Source organism: Nomia melanderi, chromosome 1, assembly GCF_051020985.1.
Source record: "Nomia melanderi isolate GNS246 chromosome 1, iyNomMela1, whole genome shotgun sequence".
Taxonomy (NCBI): domain Eukaryota; kingdom Metazoa; phylum Arthropoda; class Insecta; order Hymenoptera; family Halictidae; genus Nomia; species Nomia melanderi.
Window position 1 is genome coordinate 15,255,045 of NC_134999.1, and position 17,705 is coordinate 15,272,749.

The 17,705-nt window shown below is 37.6% G+C and overlaps 1 protein-coding gene across 6 annotated transcripts in view; it reads left to right on the forward strand.

Moving 5' to 3' along the window:
- LOC116431069 (venom dipeptidyl peptidase 4) overlaps positions 1 to 17,705 on the forward strand; it is a 447,002-nt gene that overhangs the window by 319,279 nt on the left and 110,018 nt on the right. For all 6 annotated transcript variants that reach the window (XM_076374132.1, XM_076374131.1, XM_076374129.1 and 3 more), the window contains 2 exons: positions 3,406 to 3,645; positions 5,518 to 5,753. In XM_076374132.1, the coding sequence (XP_076230247.1) occupies positions 3,406 to 3,645; positions 5,518 to 5,753 (476 nt within the window). The remainder of the gene's footprint in view (positions 1 to 3,405; positions 3,646 to 5,517; positions 5,754 to 17,705) is intronic.

Consider the following 17,705-nt stretch of genomic DNA (forward strand, 5'->3'; position numbering starts at 1 on the left):
TTGGAAAATAATTTTAAATTAGAATTTCGAAAGGTGACTCTTGACACCTTCGGTAGAAATAGTGTTAAAAGAAGTCGTTTGTTTTGTGAAAATATGCGAAGAATAATATTTTAGCTTCTTAAAAACATTGTCAAATGTTTATTTAATAAATGTATGTTCTTATATGGGAACAGCGAGAACGTACTCGAGTCGACGGAAGCGTTACGAGTAAAATAAGGAAATAGGTTAACTTTGTTAATTTATATAGAAAGCATTCGATCATTTTCTTCGCGTGGACGCGCGAATGTGTAGGTGTACAGAGTTTCCCAGAGCACGAGAAGTTAGCAGATTCTCATTAAAAGAACTTTTTACATTTATCCGGGTTCCCGCGACGCATAAGAAAATTGAAATGTACACGTCAACTTCGAAGAGGTGTCTTCGATCGGAAGAAGGGGGGGGGGGGGGGGACGACAGGAGAAAGAAATTATCAGATACTTCTATTGAGATGTTCCACAAACTTGCAAACTTTCGAACAAATGGGAATTATCGGGTTGCCTCGAAGAAAGGGAATCGGAAAAATTCGAACGAGTTTCTTCAACTCCATTAATTCCGACCAGACCACCGTCGAATCTTTCATTTGATTTCCTCGTAATTAATAATACCATCCCTGGTATCGTTCTGTAATTAATAATACCCTCTCTGATATCGTTCTCGAATTAATAACATCCAGATTACGTATACATGATTAACCGCTTGCGCTGGAAATGAATTCAGAGATTTGGCAATGTCTCGCGCGATGAATTTTGTTTTTACCTATTTATGTTGATATGTACGCCAATTTTGTTTGTTAATCATTCTGTATAGAGTGATACATTTCGAAACAATCTAATAGGCGTAATGCAGCAAGATTGTCGCTGTGTGAAAGACATAATTGAGAATTTTGCAACAGAAACGTTTCGACATGCGTGGCACGTCTTTCCAGCAAGTAGTTAAACACGAAACGCTCTTAATCTTTGAGGCACACGATTGTAAAGAAGGAAACAACTCAAACTGCACACAATTCGCTACGTTAACACTAGAACTACCGAGCATTTAATACGATTAATATGCAATTCCTATAAAAATTGTAACAATAGATTATTTTCAGTTTCTTCGGACATTCATTGTAATATTGAAATGAAACTATTTATTTTCACAATCATTTCGAATATTCAATGCTTCGAAGATATTAATAATTGCTAAACAAAAAAATCGAAACCAGTCATTTTGACTGGTACGGTAGTTCTAGTGTTAATCACAGCAGCCTCAACTACTAATACGTTTCGACTTGTACACATGTTTCTTTTCACTTGTTCACTTATTCGCCGTTAGTTCGTAGCATTGACAACTGAACGAAAGACTTTAAATGAAATATTAAACTGTACGTCTATGCATGAGAAGCTAAGCAAAGGGTGTGATAGTTTTTAACTGTGTTGCGATCTGACACGAATGTTTTTTTATGAGGCGTCAGCATTCATCTGTTATTTCTCGAAGGAAATTGCTAGATTTCTGTTTCAAGATAGTGTCAAGTTTTAAACTCATTAACACGTTCGCTAGCAGCGTTTATTTCGGTGAGGACCTCCTCAATTGTAATATATTCTACAATCCAATAAATCTAAACAAAACATCGAAAAAGTAAAACTAGAACAAGTTATCGAGTTCCTAAATATAATGCTGTAGCTGTTAACCTTAAATAATATCTATAAGATTGATTTCATTCGCTTTATGTAAAATATAATAATATAAAAATATTATTAATTATTATAATATTATAATTTGTATAATAATTACAATTATTATATTATAATAGTATAAGTATAAAAATCTTCCGTTCTGCTTGCAATAGAATCAAATGAAGTGTGCAATCGTGAAACGCAGGACGAATGCACCTAGGCACTTTAATAAAATCCCAAAGCAAAAAAAAGAAGAATTACACGTTTATCGGAAAAAATAAAGAATTCATCGTTGTAACAATCAGTATAATTTCAAATTTTAAGACGACGTGTAGATTCGTCGGACGCAGTTAACTGGTTAAAGTATGAAACATATTTTCCTAACAGCTTTCGCGTCCCTCGAAAACTAACCTCGATCGAAAGGAATATCTTCGATTCAATCGCGAGGGATTATTGGATAGAAAAATCGTTCGGTTTCCTACAGCGGACGACAATCAGTTCCCCTGAACCGCGGAAAATGAAATCGCGGATGGATTTCCGGCGTGGGGACCGGAACTAATTACGGGCCGAGTAATTAAATTTTGATATGACTGGTCTGATTAAATTCTCGTCCGTGTGTGCTGAACGGGGAAGAGCAAACTGTGTCGCTGGATTAATGTCTTTCGTTCTCTAATATCGCGTAACGATTCTTTTCCCTCTCGTAATATTGTTATCGCAGTTTATAAGTTTACGTTCCGCGACGCCAACGTTCCATACGCAAATTACCGGAAACGAACGTTTCGTATCGGATATTCGAAATGACGACTGCAACGCTGGAATTCCATCGGAGCCCTTGTAATTCGAAGAACTGCTAATTTCGCGGAACCCACGTGGAACTACAAAAACTCGGGGACATTCTTTAATTAACTAACACAAGTATTTAATTGGAATTGTAGTCACGTCGCTAAAGGAACGCTCAGCTTTCGCGTACCGCTCTCAATTGAATTTCAGATAATGCTGTCTATTGCTTGAGCATCACTTTTATCGCCGTGTGTAATAAAACATCGGTGTCCATGACGAAATTGGAAGACCCGGAATTTCAGCGAGTTAAAGAGAAATTTCATTTCTCTCGTGATTAGCTTATTGCGTCGGGATTGAATATGAATATATTGTATTGTATATTTCTCTAATTAAATATGTATTGAAATTCATTCCTTTTTATACTGGATCGTAAACAATCGAATGATTTCGTCAATCCTATTATGATAGATATTATAAATAAGTCAACTGAAATTCACATATAATTTCAGTTTTTAACACGTTCGCTACCAACGTCACATATTTGTGACGAGCGCGATCTTATACTTTACATAAAGGAAATGAAATTAATCTATATTTATATTAGACATTATAAGGTATATGAGGTATTATATTAGGTATTATAATATTATTTATATTATGTTTAAGAACTCAATAACTTAAAAGATTTACTGAATTAAAGAAAATATTACGTATTAAAGAGAACTCCAAATTCGCTATCAACGCGCCATTTGCAATTGCCTCGCGCCCAACCAAAATGGCGGCGCAAAATTCAAACGCTCACGCAACAGCAGCTCCTAACTCACTACTCAAAATTTCAAAAAAAATTCAAACTGGATCAAGATCCTGATTCAAGAGCCTAACATTCATCGTAGAACGATTAATCGGTATAGCGTCACTCAATTTTCTGTTCCAGAGCGGCACAACCAATCCCACGGTGAAGCTGTTCTACGTCGACTTGGAGAAGGTGGTGCGCGGTAACGGGAGCTTAACTGAAATCGAACATCCGGCCGAGTTATCCTCGACGGAACGGATTTTATCTGCCGTCGCTTTTCCCACGGACAATCTCGTGTACGCGACCTGGATGAACAGAGTGCAGAACAAGGCGTACTTCCATTTCTGTTACGTCGACGGTCTTGCACCGAATTGCACCACTGTACGTATATAGTTATATACATGTATACACACACACTCACACACACACACACACTGTGTGGCCCGCCCCCTCGGAACCTTTTCCACCCGCCAGCTAATGTCTAGCTTTGACAAGATGGCCTCCGATAACTCTCTCTCTCTCTCTCTCTCTCTCTCTCTCTCTCTCTCTCTCTCTCTCTCTCTCTCTCTCTCTCTCTCTTGTTCCCAGGTCCCAGCATGGTGTCCGCCAGCTTCGCAGATTTTTTGCTCGCCACCTAGGGAACGAGAATAATTCTAGGAGATAGTTTTATCGTCCGTGAAAAACGAAGCTTCTTCAATTATTGGATTATGTCGCGAGCCCTCACTCGGTTCTTTCAACCCTAATCGTACCACGTGTTTTTATTACGAATCATACCACGATGCGACTCTCAGTCACTTAGAATAAAAGGAGTGATTACAATTTTAGAAACCCAAAACAATTTTTGGAAATGCAGTATGAAATAATCAAGAAGTTTAAGTAATCAGTTCAAATGTCACTCAAAGTCATATTGTGGTCTGATTAAGGTTAAATAGAAATTGTTCACATTGAATCAACCGGTGCGTTCGTAGAACTTTTTTGGGATTAATTGTGGTTGATGATTCTCTTGGTTATTAATAGAATGTTTAAACGTGTCCTTTGAGTGTGTAGTTCCTTTTAGTTCCTGTAGTTTGGAAAATGTTTACCCTTGACAGGTGACTCTCAGTCACCGTTTAATCTGATATAACAAAATCACAAAGTGTTATATATAATATTAGCCTTTTGCACTCGAAAGTTTTTCACTAGAAATATTTGAACATTTTCTGATGAGATAAAGACGGTATTTCGTGAAGATAACTCGAAGAGAAATTATACGTACATTGAGGTACAAAGCTGTTTTATTTCAATATTTCTGAAATCGATGAGTTATGCAAAATATAATATTGTAGGAGAAAGAGAATTTTATTTGAAACAGTATAATTATTTCTTGAAAACTCACAATAAAACAATAACAAAATCAAACAACGCACACACTATTTATACACTCAGATGCTCTTGTCTCACTCGCACACTTTCTAGAACATTCTTTCATTGCCACGCATTAACTTCACGTATATTTGGAATATTCTAGATTCATAAAAACGAACATTATTAACATAAAAATCAACATAGAGAAAATCAATATAATCTAGAATATTCCAATGCTTTGAACATTCATTCAAAACGCGCTCACACACACAGTCGCGTCATTCATCTATTGCACACACATTCATCACTCATCAATATATCTATTCGCACACTCAAATACATCCATTCCCACAATATTAAATATCAAGTTTTATAGTTTCGCTGTATGAAATCAACTGAGTGGGTCACCTCTCGAGTGTAAAGGGTTAAGTTTCATATAATACATCAATACGTGAAATACTTCTATAAAACAGTCTCTTAATTTTCATGTTTTCTCATTAGTTCCTTTCAATAATGTCCATATCTCAAAGTACCGAATGTTTCTAGGTAAGCTTCTAAATACAAAGTGTTAAACATATCTTCTCCCCCAATTTGCTAACCTTCGATTTCAATCGCATCATTTATAATTACTTTCTAAAACATCACACATATTCTACAACCTCCCCATACAAACTCTCCCAAACATTCAGAATCATCCGTATAATCACGAACGACCACACATCCAACAACATTCAAAATCCACCTCGGAGCTAGCACTCCGATCCGAAGATTTTCTTTTTCATTATGATAAAAGTGGCCGAACGAAGATCGAATGTCCCCGTACGCCGACGGACGTACAATTTTTCGCTACTGAACGGATTAGGTTTCCCCGCTCGGCCCTCCGCGCGAATGAAATATTCATCCTTGCAGGCGCTGTCTTACTTCGAGAAACACGGATGGGTCGAGCAGTTCGAGCCGCCGATGTTCAGCGACGACGGGGACTCGTTCCTGACGATCCTGCCGCAGAAGCAGAACAATGACAGCCACTGGAGGCACGTCGTCACGATCACTAACGTCTCGTCGGGCAAACCGGCTACCGCCGCGCTAACTTCCGGGTATTTCGTCGTTACCGAGATTGTTTCTTGGGATCAGGTGAACTCCTACTTGTAAGTACACTTGAAAATTCGATTACTTAACGCCTACGACAGAGTGTTATCCCTTGTAAATTCGATGCGAGATCGTTGGGAAGTTGTTAGGGGATGATATTCGGCTGGAAGTCGGGGGATTTCAAATTGGGGTGGCTCGGATAGGGGATACACGTGTTGCTAATGTTTACGATGAGGCAGCAGTATTTTTTGGATATATCTTGTCCGTTGTAGCGTGGGAATTAATATTGATGGATCATATCGATAGAGATACGTTCTTTTGAATCGTTAATGAAGATTAACACTGAACCCGCCGAACGGTCGAACTGACTTTTAAATTTTTCTATGGAAACTCCGACAGCGCTACCATTGAGATTTCTATTGATTTATGATTCGGTTTGCCTAGTGCTGAATTAATTTCTGTCGTAGTTTCTCAGAGTTATCGGTTATGCTTTTAATGATTAAAGAAGCAATCAGGAATCATGACCTCTTTGGTAGTTCTAGGGCTAACTGATTTTGTAGAAGTTAACCGCTGTTTTTGTATGGATTATGAACTATGGATATTTTTTATTTATTTTTGGTATTTCCAATGGAATACGTAATTAACGTAAGAACTTTCGTTTGAGAGTGGGAAGTATAAGAATTTTTCGGACAATTTTTGGGTTTTTTGGTGGTATTCGTTTGATGAAGTTGTTAGTTAGATAATGTATTATTTAATTACTTAGTAATGTATATAGTTCGTCAGACAAGTTTTCCTCTGTTATTCTCGGCGAACGGTTTAACCCTTTGAACTCTATAGGCTCCAATATTGCAGCAGTTATAATATTAAATATTTTAATGAATCAAAGAAACTACCCTAAAATTATTAGATTTTCCACACATCCAAATTTTCTATTGAGAAGGAAACTAAAAGATCGAAGGAATGTTTGCATTTTTCATTTTTACTGGAGATACCATAAAAATTAGTTGCAGTTGTTGATAAATTACAAAACCGTCTGGAGTACTAAGGGTTAAACGTTTATTAGGGATTCAAGCACTAACAATTTCGGATGCACAGGTAGTTCAGGACATAACCTACACCGGATCGAGTAAAACATGTACGGAACAATGGCTAAGTTGACCAAAACCGTCTTGGACCCGGTATTAGTTACGATCCCCCATGAAATTTGCATTTCGAAGGGACTTTCGAACATTCGAACCCAGATCAGGCTCAGCATCCTTAGAATATCCTGAATTGTGCGAATGCATTGGTAAATCCACTGAAATAATCTCGGCATCTGCGTCCGGTGACACGTATTTTCGGAAAAAAACACCCGATATTGAACCGTTCAATCCGCGATTCTTTTTATTTTTCCAAATATACTCACTCCCGGGCGTCGGATTGTATTTTCCACCTCGGAACATTCTACAATAAACATTTTCATTCGAACGCGGAAAACTGTGCGCAAAAGTCAATAATGGTTTTCCTGCATTCTCGGAATATTTATCTTCCGAACGCCAATATAAAAGAGAGTTAAAAAACGCATCATGTAACATTGATTTTGATGCCTCAAATTTCCGATTTCGAAACTTCAGATTTTGAATTTCACGCTTCATAACTTTCACATTTCACGTTTCACATTTCAAGTGTCGAATTTCATAATTACTACCTTTAAATTCCATATCTCATAACTATAACCTTTAAATTTCAAATTTGTAATTATAACTTTTAAATTTCAAATTTTACATTTCAAATGACAAACTTCATAATTGCAACCTTTAAATCCCAAATCTCATAACCATAGCCTTCAAATTCCAAATCACCTAATTACAACTTCTAAATTTCAAAATTCACGTTTCAATTTTCAAATGTCAAATTCCATAATTGTAACCTTCAAATTTCAAATTTCACAATTACAACTTTTAAATTTCAAATTTCACATTTCAAATGCCAATCTTCATAATTACAACCGTTAAATCTCAAATCTCCTAACTACAACCTTCAAATGTCAAATCTCACAATTAAAACTTCTAAATTTCAAAATTCACATTTACAATTTCAAACATGACAACTACAACTTTCACATTTCAAATTCCACACTCCCAACCCTCAAATCTCCAACATCACAACCACAACTTCCACATTTCAAATTCCACGCTCCCACCCTTAAAATATCAAATTCCAAAATTGCTATTCATTAATTCGCAATCCAAATTACCCAACGCCGTATAACCAGCACCATCCACAATGCAGAATCCCATTTTTCCCGGTGGCAAACCGGGCGACCTTAAATCTCGCCAGCAATCGAGGAGTCGAAGCGTTCGGATATCGACATTAAGTACACGGACTTACCCAGGTACTTTCCATTATTTCCCGATAAAATACGGCTCATAAGGAACGATATTGGACCGGTGGCGGCGCGAGGGGGACGCGATATTGGAGATTCTCGTAAAATCACGTGGGCAAAGCAGAGGCAGCTCGGCGTTCGTTCGGCCGGCGCGGCGGGGGCGGCAGCAGCCATCCAAAGAACGTTATCATTTATCACGTAAACGCACCGTTAGGCATTGATACTGTGCCCGGCCCACCTAATTCAATCGCGGCCTCGCAGAAGAAGTTAAAATGACATTCATCATCGATTAAATTGCGCGATGGAATATCTCGACGCACCCTCGTCACGCTCACCCCCCGTTGAATCCGCGCGCGGCAGAGATTCCCTGTAAAAATCGTATCTCGTTCGGTGAAATTTCACCGGTTAACCGAAGTGCTTTGTGAACGGGGACGAGACGCGCGTTTTATTAAAATAATATTCGCTGGCGGTCAGAACGAAACCCATCGGCGTGTTCGCCGGAACTGACAGTTATCTCTACCGGGATTCCACAGTTTTTCAATTTTCTTGTTGCTCTCCTTTTTCGAAGGGATTTTGTTTTCGCGATTTAATCTACGCCTCGGTTGTTGCAGGATTTCGCGAGAGGCGTGTTCGATAGGAATGATTTCTGTTAGAATAAATAAAAATGGTAATTGTTAATTCAGAATATTAGGGGATTTTATAGTATTTTTTCAGACGCATAGCAGTAACACGTTGTACGCTAAATTTCAGCTAGAAACGCGAGCATGGGTGATTATATTGACGTATTTTTAAACAAACAAACCGAAATTTGTAACGAAGAAAAAGAAATTCGATTTTGTAATTTTACTTTGGATTTGTGTTATAGATATCTAAAACGTTACATTAACGTAACAAAAATTCCGTATTATCGCGAGGCCGGCACGCTGTGTGTTAGTATAAATTTGCCTGTTAATGAAGCTGATTGCAACAGTGGCGAAACTTCGGCGAAATTTAATTACAAATTTTCATGCTGCGGAAACATTGATTCTGCCTCTGTTCTAATCGTTCTAATTTCAATCTGTTTACAGAACTAGATTGCGATTCTGAACGATACGAAGTTTGAGTTTCTCGCGACTTTTAACCGCATATTAAACAGCCCCCATTGTTATGCTGATCAGAACCGTATCGCGAATTGCATTATGCATTACATTTTAATCATTTTCGGCGAACAGACGTTGTTCGATGTTATTCCGTCGCCGGTTTGGCGTTATATTTCGTTGGTTTCGGACGGGGAGGGAGATTGGTTGGTGCGGATTGCGAAATCGGATCGACAGTGTTGAGATTTTACGGGATATTTCTTTTTTTTGTTTGTTCCTTGATGAATGAACATTGTCCCGGCCGTGTCGACATTCGATTGGTGTTGCGCGTCGATTTGTTCCTGTCTCGATTTTTCGCGACTGTCCTTTGGCCGAAGGCGAGTGTTTTATGAATTGCAATTACACTGCGATAAGCTCTGAAAAGGGAAACTGATTAAAATGATAGCTGAACGCGTGACGTGAAAATTAACCCCTTGCCGTACAATGATGAGTAAGACTCGCGATGAAGATTTCTAGACCAATTTTACAACAATCAATGTTGTTCGTTACATACGGATCAAAGCAAACTATTTTGCTGTTATCAATGTATCATCTACAAATGAAATTTCCACTTCAAGTAGAATGGAAAATTTTGTTGCATTTCTTCGAAATTGTCGATAGTAAAATGTTGCACGAGATTAGTAACGAAAGTAAATAGTACCGCAAGGGGTTAATTATTAATTATGCTCTGATGAAATGTTAATGATATTTTTATCCGACTAATATGAAGATAATATTTCGATGTTGGCACATTGCACAAAACTTGATATTGAATTTAACCCTTTGCGGACGAATGCTTCGAAGACCAAGTCGCAAACAAATGATTTAATTACTCAAGCGAGAGATTAGCAGGTAGTTTCTGTTTTTTCTATTATCTAAGCAATTGATGTATAATTTAGTTTCATCTGTTGAAGGTTTTGTATATTTCAAAGAATCGTCTGCAAAGGGTTGAATGTTTATCATTCCGCTGGGTCAAGCTAAATCGCGACTGAAAGGCGCCTCTCGAGTGCCAAAGGTTAAAGGTTGTATGACGTAAATATTCCAGTTAGAGATACTGTAAAGAAATTAGTATGTCACTAATGTTGAATCGTGGATCTAAATGATTAACCCCTTGCTCGACAATATTGAGTCCGACTTGTGGTGAAGATTTCAAATAGAATTGAATTATTCCAAGTCCGAATTGAATATTATTTTTCTATTATTAATTGCGATGTTTCTGAGTAAACATAACATAGAATAATTGTAGAATTCTCCCATTTTTTAATGAATTATGGACAATAAAATATCTTTGTTAACAATTAGGAAAGAAATCATAAGACAAGGGGTTAATTGAATAAAACATTTACAATCTACAAAATATCTGTACCTATTACATCTCTTAAATACAATCCTAATATTGCTTGTAAAACCCAGATTATAAGTCATTAAAAACCGAGCACTCCAATAATTATATCCATATAAAATCAGACACATCTCCAAACACTCACATCGAAAACAATGCAAAATTAAAAATTTATAATTCCATGTTGCAATTACAAGCCTTCCTTCAAAACTGTTTTTCAAACACAAAAATCCATCGATTTCCACGAACTATTCGCAGCAACAACGTCATCAACAATGTCATTGCCCTCAAAATTGCATTCCAACTTTCTTGGACAAGAAAACACGTAATAATGCAATCCCTTTTATTCGCCGTTGCATCGTGACGCAGTAAACGCTTCAGGAGACCCGAATGACAAGCAACGTACAACAGTCTCCCCCTTAATTAACTTTTTCGTCACTTTCGGGGGCCACTCGCAGTTGGTCCCCTAGCAATTCGCAAACGACGGCCAGTTTCTTGCGGACCGTCGCGCCTTTCGCTTCGCGTGATCGTTTTAAACACGGTGCTTACCCTTTCGTACCGCTCCGACCTTTTCTTTCCGTTTTAATCCTTTACCCGTCCCTTCGGCGACAGTGTTATCTCTATTACTCGGCTGTATTGGTCCCGTCAGAGAGACTTTTCCTGAACTTTTCTGCCGAATGGAACTCGGAAACGAGTGTCGTTTTGCTTAACAAAACCTCGTAAAGCCTTTAGCCATTCTGCATGAAAACCCTTCATTATTCTATAATGTCGTTTGTTAGCTTCCATCGTGAACATAAATTACAATACTTTATTGGACAGAAAGCTCTTTTCTGGATTTCTCTGCAGAATGCACCCCGAAAACGAGTGTCGTTTTGCTTAACGAAACTCTGTAAAGCCTCTGGCCATTTTGCCAAATTTTTGAGAATTCTTCATTATTCTGTAATGTCGTTTGTTAACTTACATCGTGAACATATATTACAATACTGTATTAGTCCAGAAAGTCCTTTTTGAATTTGTGAACCGAATGAAAGTGTCAAACGAATCTCGCTTTGTTTAACGAAATCTCGTAGTCTTTGGACATTCTGCACGAAAATCCTTCATTATTTCATAAAGTCGTTTTTTAACTTACATCAGGAACATATATTACAATACTGTATTAGACATAAAACCCTTCTCTGGATTTTTCTGCAGAATGAACTTCGAAAACGAGTGTCGTTTTGCTTGACGAAACCTCGTAAAGCCTGTGGCCATTCTGCACAAAAATTCTTCATTATTTCATAAAGTCGTTTGTTAATTTTCACCATGGGCATATATAACAATACTGCATCAGTCCAGAAAGTCCTTTTTGGATTTGCCTACCGAATGAAAGTTTCAAACGTATTCCGCTTTGTTTAACGAAACCTTGTAAAGCCTTTGGCCATTCTGCACGAAAATCCTTCATTATTCCATAATGTCGTTTGTTAACTTTAATCATGAACGTTTATTATAATACATCTGCTCCTTTGTTCTCCGCTCTTTGCCGTTTCCACGTTTCACTGCGTTCATTTGAAATATTCAATTATACGTAACAATAGAAGCGGTATTTCGGAAAAAGAGCAAACCGACTTTTTGGCTGCCTGATGACTGAAATAAATCCGTGGAGGTCTAGAATACTTTAGATAGAATTCCGTGCACCGGGTAAAACTTTGTATTACTGTAACGAGTAAAAGTAGAGCGCATGAAATATGAAATAGTGAAAATCAAAGTAAGCAGAGTTTAATGACTATCTCGTGGAATGAAATGGTAGAAAATATCTATGTACAAAATTTTGATTTCATTCGAAAATTCAATCTCCACGAAAGGAAAAATCACAATATTCATTAATCTAAACGAACATAATATACAATTTCACACGTGGAATGCCATGGGGGTCACCGGTGACCCAAACAAATTGAATTACTATAGTTCACTCGATTAAACGATGATTACTGGAAAACATTTCTATATTATAAATAATGCTACCTAATGCGATGACATTCAGCTAGATGAACGTGCTACAATAATAATGGAATTCAATCGAATGATTCAATATTATATTTTTTCCATTTTGCGTATTTTGCTCTATGAAATCGTGCGGCATTCAACGTGTTAAATGAAGATTCCTCCAGCTTCCAGACGAAACATCAAGATCCACATCGTTATGTAAAAATATTCCACGACAACTTCGCTCGTTTTTCAAAAATCGCCCATAAAATCTCCACGCGTTTGCCGCAAAATTAATTTTCCGCGTACATTCATCCGTAGAAAAATATATTCGTACTGCCTCTCGTTTTCAATGAAGCTGAACAGTTCCACCGTACGAGAGCTAATTTCAAAATTAAACACACTACCGAGGGAGCAGCTGAAATAAGTCAATTTCGCCCTGGAATCGGGAATAACAGTTGATAAAACCGAATAGAAATGCTCTCTCGCGTCGTGCATTTCGGACAAGCCTCATAAAGAATTAAATGTCACGAAAAAAACGGACGAGTCCGTGAAACGATGTCCTGTAAATGAAAATCAACTCCATTTCATTTTTCCTGGTCGACACTCCAAGGTGAAGTGAAGGTCAACTTTCTCTTTTTTAAATGGGATGATACATTTTTTGTATCCACCATCAAATAGTGTGTTTCAAGACGAATTCAACGAACTATGTCTCAAGGTCATTCAAGGTCAAACTTGCAGGGAAATGGAGAAACGGTGTGAGATCGTTTTATTTATTGAACAACTTTCGTGTGAAACATTTTTGCGTATAATCAATATTTTCGAAGATATTCGACTGTAACGCTTTATAATTTCCAGCCTGTATAATCGGATTTTCCGAAAATATTTCGGCGTTTCCGCCGCGGCGGAAGTGGTCCCGTGAACAACGACTCGGAGAACAGTAGTGCAAACAAGTTCACGATCGGTGGGAAGATTATTCAAATTCGCTTTCACTTCAAGCCGCGGCGGCCGTTAATTCCAACTCAAAATTGCGCTTAAACGAGCCAATATTTTCGTTCGCCGTCCGATCGAGAGTTGATTTTGCGCGGTATCCCTTCACGGGAACACCATGGATCGCCTTAGGGACTCTTTCCCCGGCGAAACTGTAAGAAAAATACTTGGTTACTGTTGGATAGACCGCCGTCCCGCGGCGTCTTCGAACGGAAAAGTTAATAAGTCGATGCAAATAAAGCTGCCGCTTGGAAACTGTTTCTGCTCCGCGCGCTGTTCTACGAGGTTTAATCCGACATTTTTGTGTCTAGTTAGACTCTAGAAGCTATATTACATTTATATTTGTAAGTAGCTTTCGGGTGAGAATTGTGTTCAGTAGGAATTCGTTTCCAACGTTTCAACATCATTGCTGCTGGCTTCATTAGGGGTTAAAAACGCACTGATACTGCTGTGTGTCTGGGAACTGTCTTTATATATGTAGGTATCTCATTCATGTTCCGAATCACTAATTACCAGAAATTTTTAATCGATCAGCTGAACAATTGGTTAATATTCCCGGCCGTGAAAGCATTAGCTAACATTACTCTTATTTGGTTATTTCACCCTGTGTAGTCGAAAGATAAAATTGAATCAAATTATACATAAAATTATACAAGGTATTTCTTTATGTTAGTTGTACAAAGTATCATTGATAATTCATCAGAAAGTAATGAATATTTGTTGAGAAAAATATTCTCGAGTTCAATGGGTTAAAATTTAGCACCATGTATGAAATGCTAGGGGTATTCATAAATTCCTAATTTGGGATAATTAAACTACCTGGGAATCGAGGGATCAAGTTTCATGTAGAGAATTCATTGTGATATTGTATTATTCATATACTTTTCATAGTAATTTATTCATCTAATAATTCATTTATCATTAAGACTTTAATCTCTCCTTATATAATTGTAACATTATACTCTCAATATAATTATAATACTCTATTATCAACGTGATTGTGATATTAATTTAACACTTAAACAACCGGACAGGTCAAAATGACTTATTCCTGATTTCTTCTTTTCGCAATTATCAAAAAGATAACAGATGTTTCTCTAAGGAATTATTCAAAAAATTGATGTAGCAATGCGCAAACTAAACTTTGGTTACTAAACTCGTCTAATATTTTACTATCGATAATTTGTAAGAAATACAACAAAATTTTCCATTCTACTTCAGGTGGAAATTTCATTTGAAGATAATACATTGATAATAGCAAAATAGTTGTTTGCTTTGATCCGTAGGTAATGAACAACACTGATTCGTGTTAAATTAGTTTAGAAATCTTCATCACGAGTCTCACTCGTCATTGTACGGCAAGGGGTTAATTGATGCACTCTCGAAGTTTATACAAACGAATTTGAAGAAGTCAGTTTAAGTGCTCGATAGTTTTAGTGTTAACACGTCCAATACCAACGAGTCCAATCCAATTTCTTGGCTCACGACCCGAAGTATTGAAAGAAATGTCAAACTAAAGTTAAACGATCAGATGAAATGTCGAATGAAAGCATAACGATGTTCGTATTCCCCGAATTCCGCTTTACCGGATACCGCGGCATAAGAAATTCCCCGGAGCAGGTGTGCGAACGTGCGTGTGAAGGATCGGTCACAATAATCCCAATGAAATCGCCGGCGATCGATCGGGAATCGTTTCACGGTGTATTTACAATATGGGTTGGAAAAATTCCCCGTGGCGTTCGGAGCGAAATGCGCTTTACAATAGAACAAATTTTCAATAACGATGAGTGTACAGAGGGAATTCTGTCGGATTGACGACTCCGCTGGATTTTTCAGGCCCCGGGAAATCGTTCCTTCCAACGTTTCAGCCGTCGATCACGAGAAATCGTTCCTCGCCGCGCTTCGACCGAGTTAACACTAAAACCACCGAGCAATTAGAATTATCTACTTTCAATTTTTTTTAAATTGCAAGACGTTTCTTGAGTGTTACGTTGTCGTAACATACAGAAGGGTTTTTGAGTAAATGGTTGAGTTCTTGTCTCGATTGGAAAATGACCCCATTAAAAAGTACAAAATTTCAATCAAATTGCATATATGAAGTACGCAATTAATGCAGTTAGTGTCTTAACCTCTTGGCCTAGGATATTCCTTAGCTATGATCGATACAACTACTTCATCGTTAATAATTTATTAGGAAAAGAAGAAATTTTGATATTTATTTGTCCACATTCACTCAGGAGGTTAACGATTCATAATAGCAAATTAATATTCAATTTATACTGACTCAAAGTAAGCAACGCATTGATTCGTCAAATTTAAAATTTTCGTCACGAGCCTGATTGTAGGTCAAGGGGTTAACAAAATAGAATTCGAAAGAAACGAAGAAAGAAAAAGTACAAAATTTCAATCAAATCTCATATATGAAGTACCATTTCAGTGTCTTAACCCTACGATATTCCTTAGCTATGATCGATACAGCTACGTCATCGGTAATAACTTATTAGGAAAATTCGTAAAGTTTAAAATTTTCGTCACGAGCCCGATTGTAAATCAAGAGGTTCACAAAATTGTAGAAGAAAAAATGAACAAAACTAATTTCAATTAAACTGAATGCAAAATAAAGAATTAATTTTTTCTCTTCTGTAGCTTCTTTCGCGATGATTGCACGCGTTTTCATTCGTCAGGGGAATTTATCATGGGAAATAATACTAACCATACCGACACTTTTTCTACCGTACCTAGTCAAATAACTAGCTACAAAATAGAGCTGAACAAATCAGATGGTACATTTTTTTTAGTGGAAATAGAAACAAAAGGAATAATGAAAATTGAGAAACCAATTAACCGAACAATATGGGAGCGGATTTAAAATTAAATGAACAAAAGAAAACGCAAAATTTTTAATCCCGTCATTGTGATCAGGAATATGGAGCTACTCGGTTAACGTATTTAATTATGGGATTATTTGAAATGGTTTTAATTTTAATTTTTTGTAGAATCTAAATTTTATATTTTACATAGAATCTTGTACATAGAATCGAAAATAATTTTACCAGAGAGTTTCCTGAGAAAATCATTTTAACCCATTCTCACAAAATAGAATTCGAAAGAAACGAAGAGTTAGCCACTTCTGCGAACGGAGCCACCGCATGATCGTGTTCGCCAGTCGATTTCGATCGATAACGAAATCCTAGGAGACCCCGGGTAATCGATACACCGCCGAAAGTCCGATGAAAGGCACACGTCCAAGTTCACTTAGGTTAATTACGATTGAGCCCCGCATTCAGGCGCGATGTAATGCACAACGTCGAGCAAGAACCATGACACGGAGCCCTCGTTCCTCCGAATAACGATCGCCCGGGCTTTTTTTCCATCGGGCCGATGAAAGCGCGCGCTGGTACGCCCCTGTCGGACATTATTGGATGTAACAGGACCCTATCGGAGACTTTATTCGCCTGATTAATGATCCGAATCGCGGCCCGATGATTCCGTATGGACAAAGAAAACGGTCGGACGAGTCGCGGGGAACACGGCCGAGCGCATTACCCGGCAGAATGGGAAGACAAATGAAAGGGTAATTGGATTCAAAATGGCAGCGCGTGGTTCGCGATCACGCTGAAGAGATACGGGAATCTTATTAGCGAGTAGAGTGGGTCGGTCCGTGGATTAATTAATTTCTGTTACTTTCGAATAAAACGGAGTTATTGCGGACGACACGGTGCGTTATACTTTTGTTTGCGATATTTATAACGCAATACCGTGTGGAAGTAATATGTCGTATTTATTTTATTTTTCAAGAAAACGAACGAACGGGAAATTCGAGTCTGGTGTTTATCCGGTTAACTGTGGAATTTAGTTGGAAAAACCTCTGGTTCTGCAAATAAAATCGAAAAATGGAGCGTGTACTCGTCGAACGCAGGACGAATGCACGTGAAGTGTATTTTAATGAAAGATCAAAGCGAAATAAAGAGAAATTACATGTTTACGTGGAAAAATAAAGGATTCATCGCTGAAAGAATTACGATGACGTGTATACTCGTCGAACACAGTTAACTGGTTAACACGTTGAATGCCATGGGGGTCACCGGTGACGTCAACCAAATCGAATTACTATAATTCATTCGATTAAACGACGATTATTTGAAACTTTGTTATATTACAAGTAGTACCACGTAATACACTGACATTCAACAATTCAAACCAGCAATAATAACAACGTAATTCAATGGCATAAGTT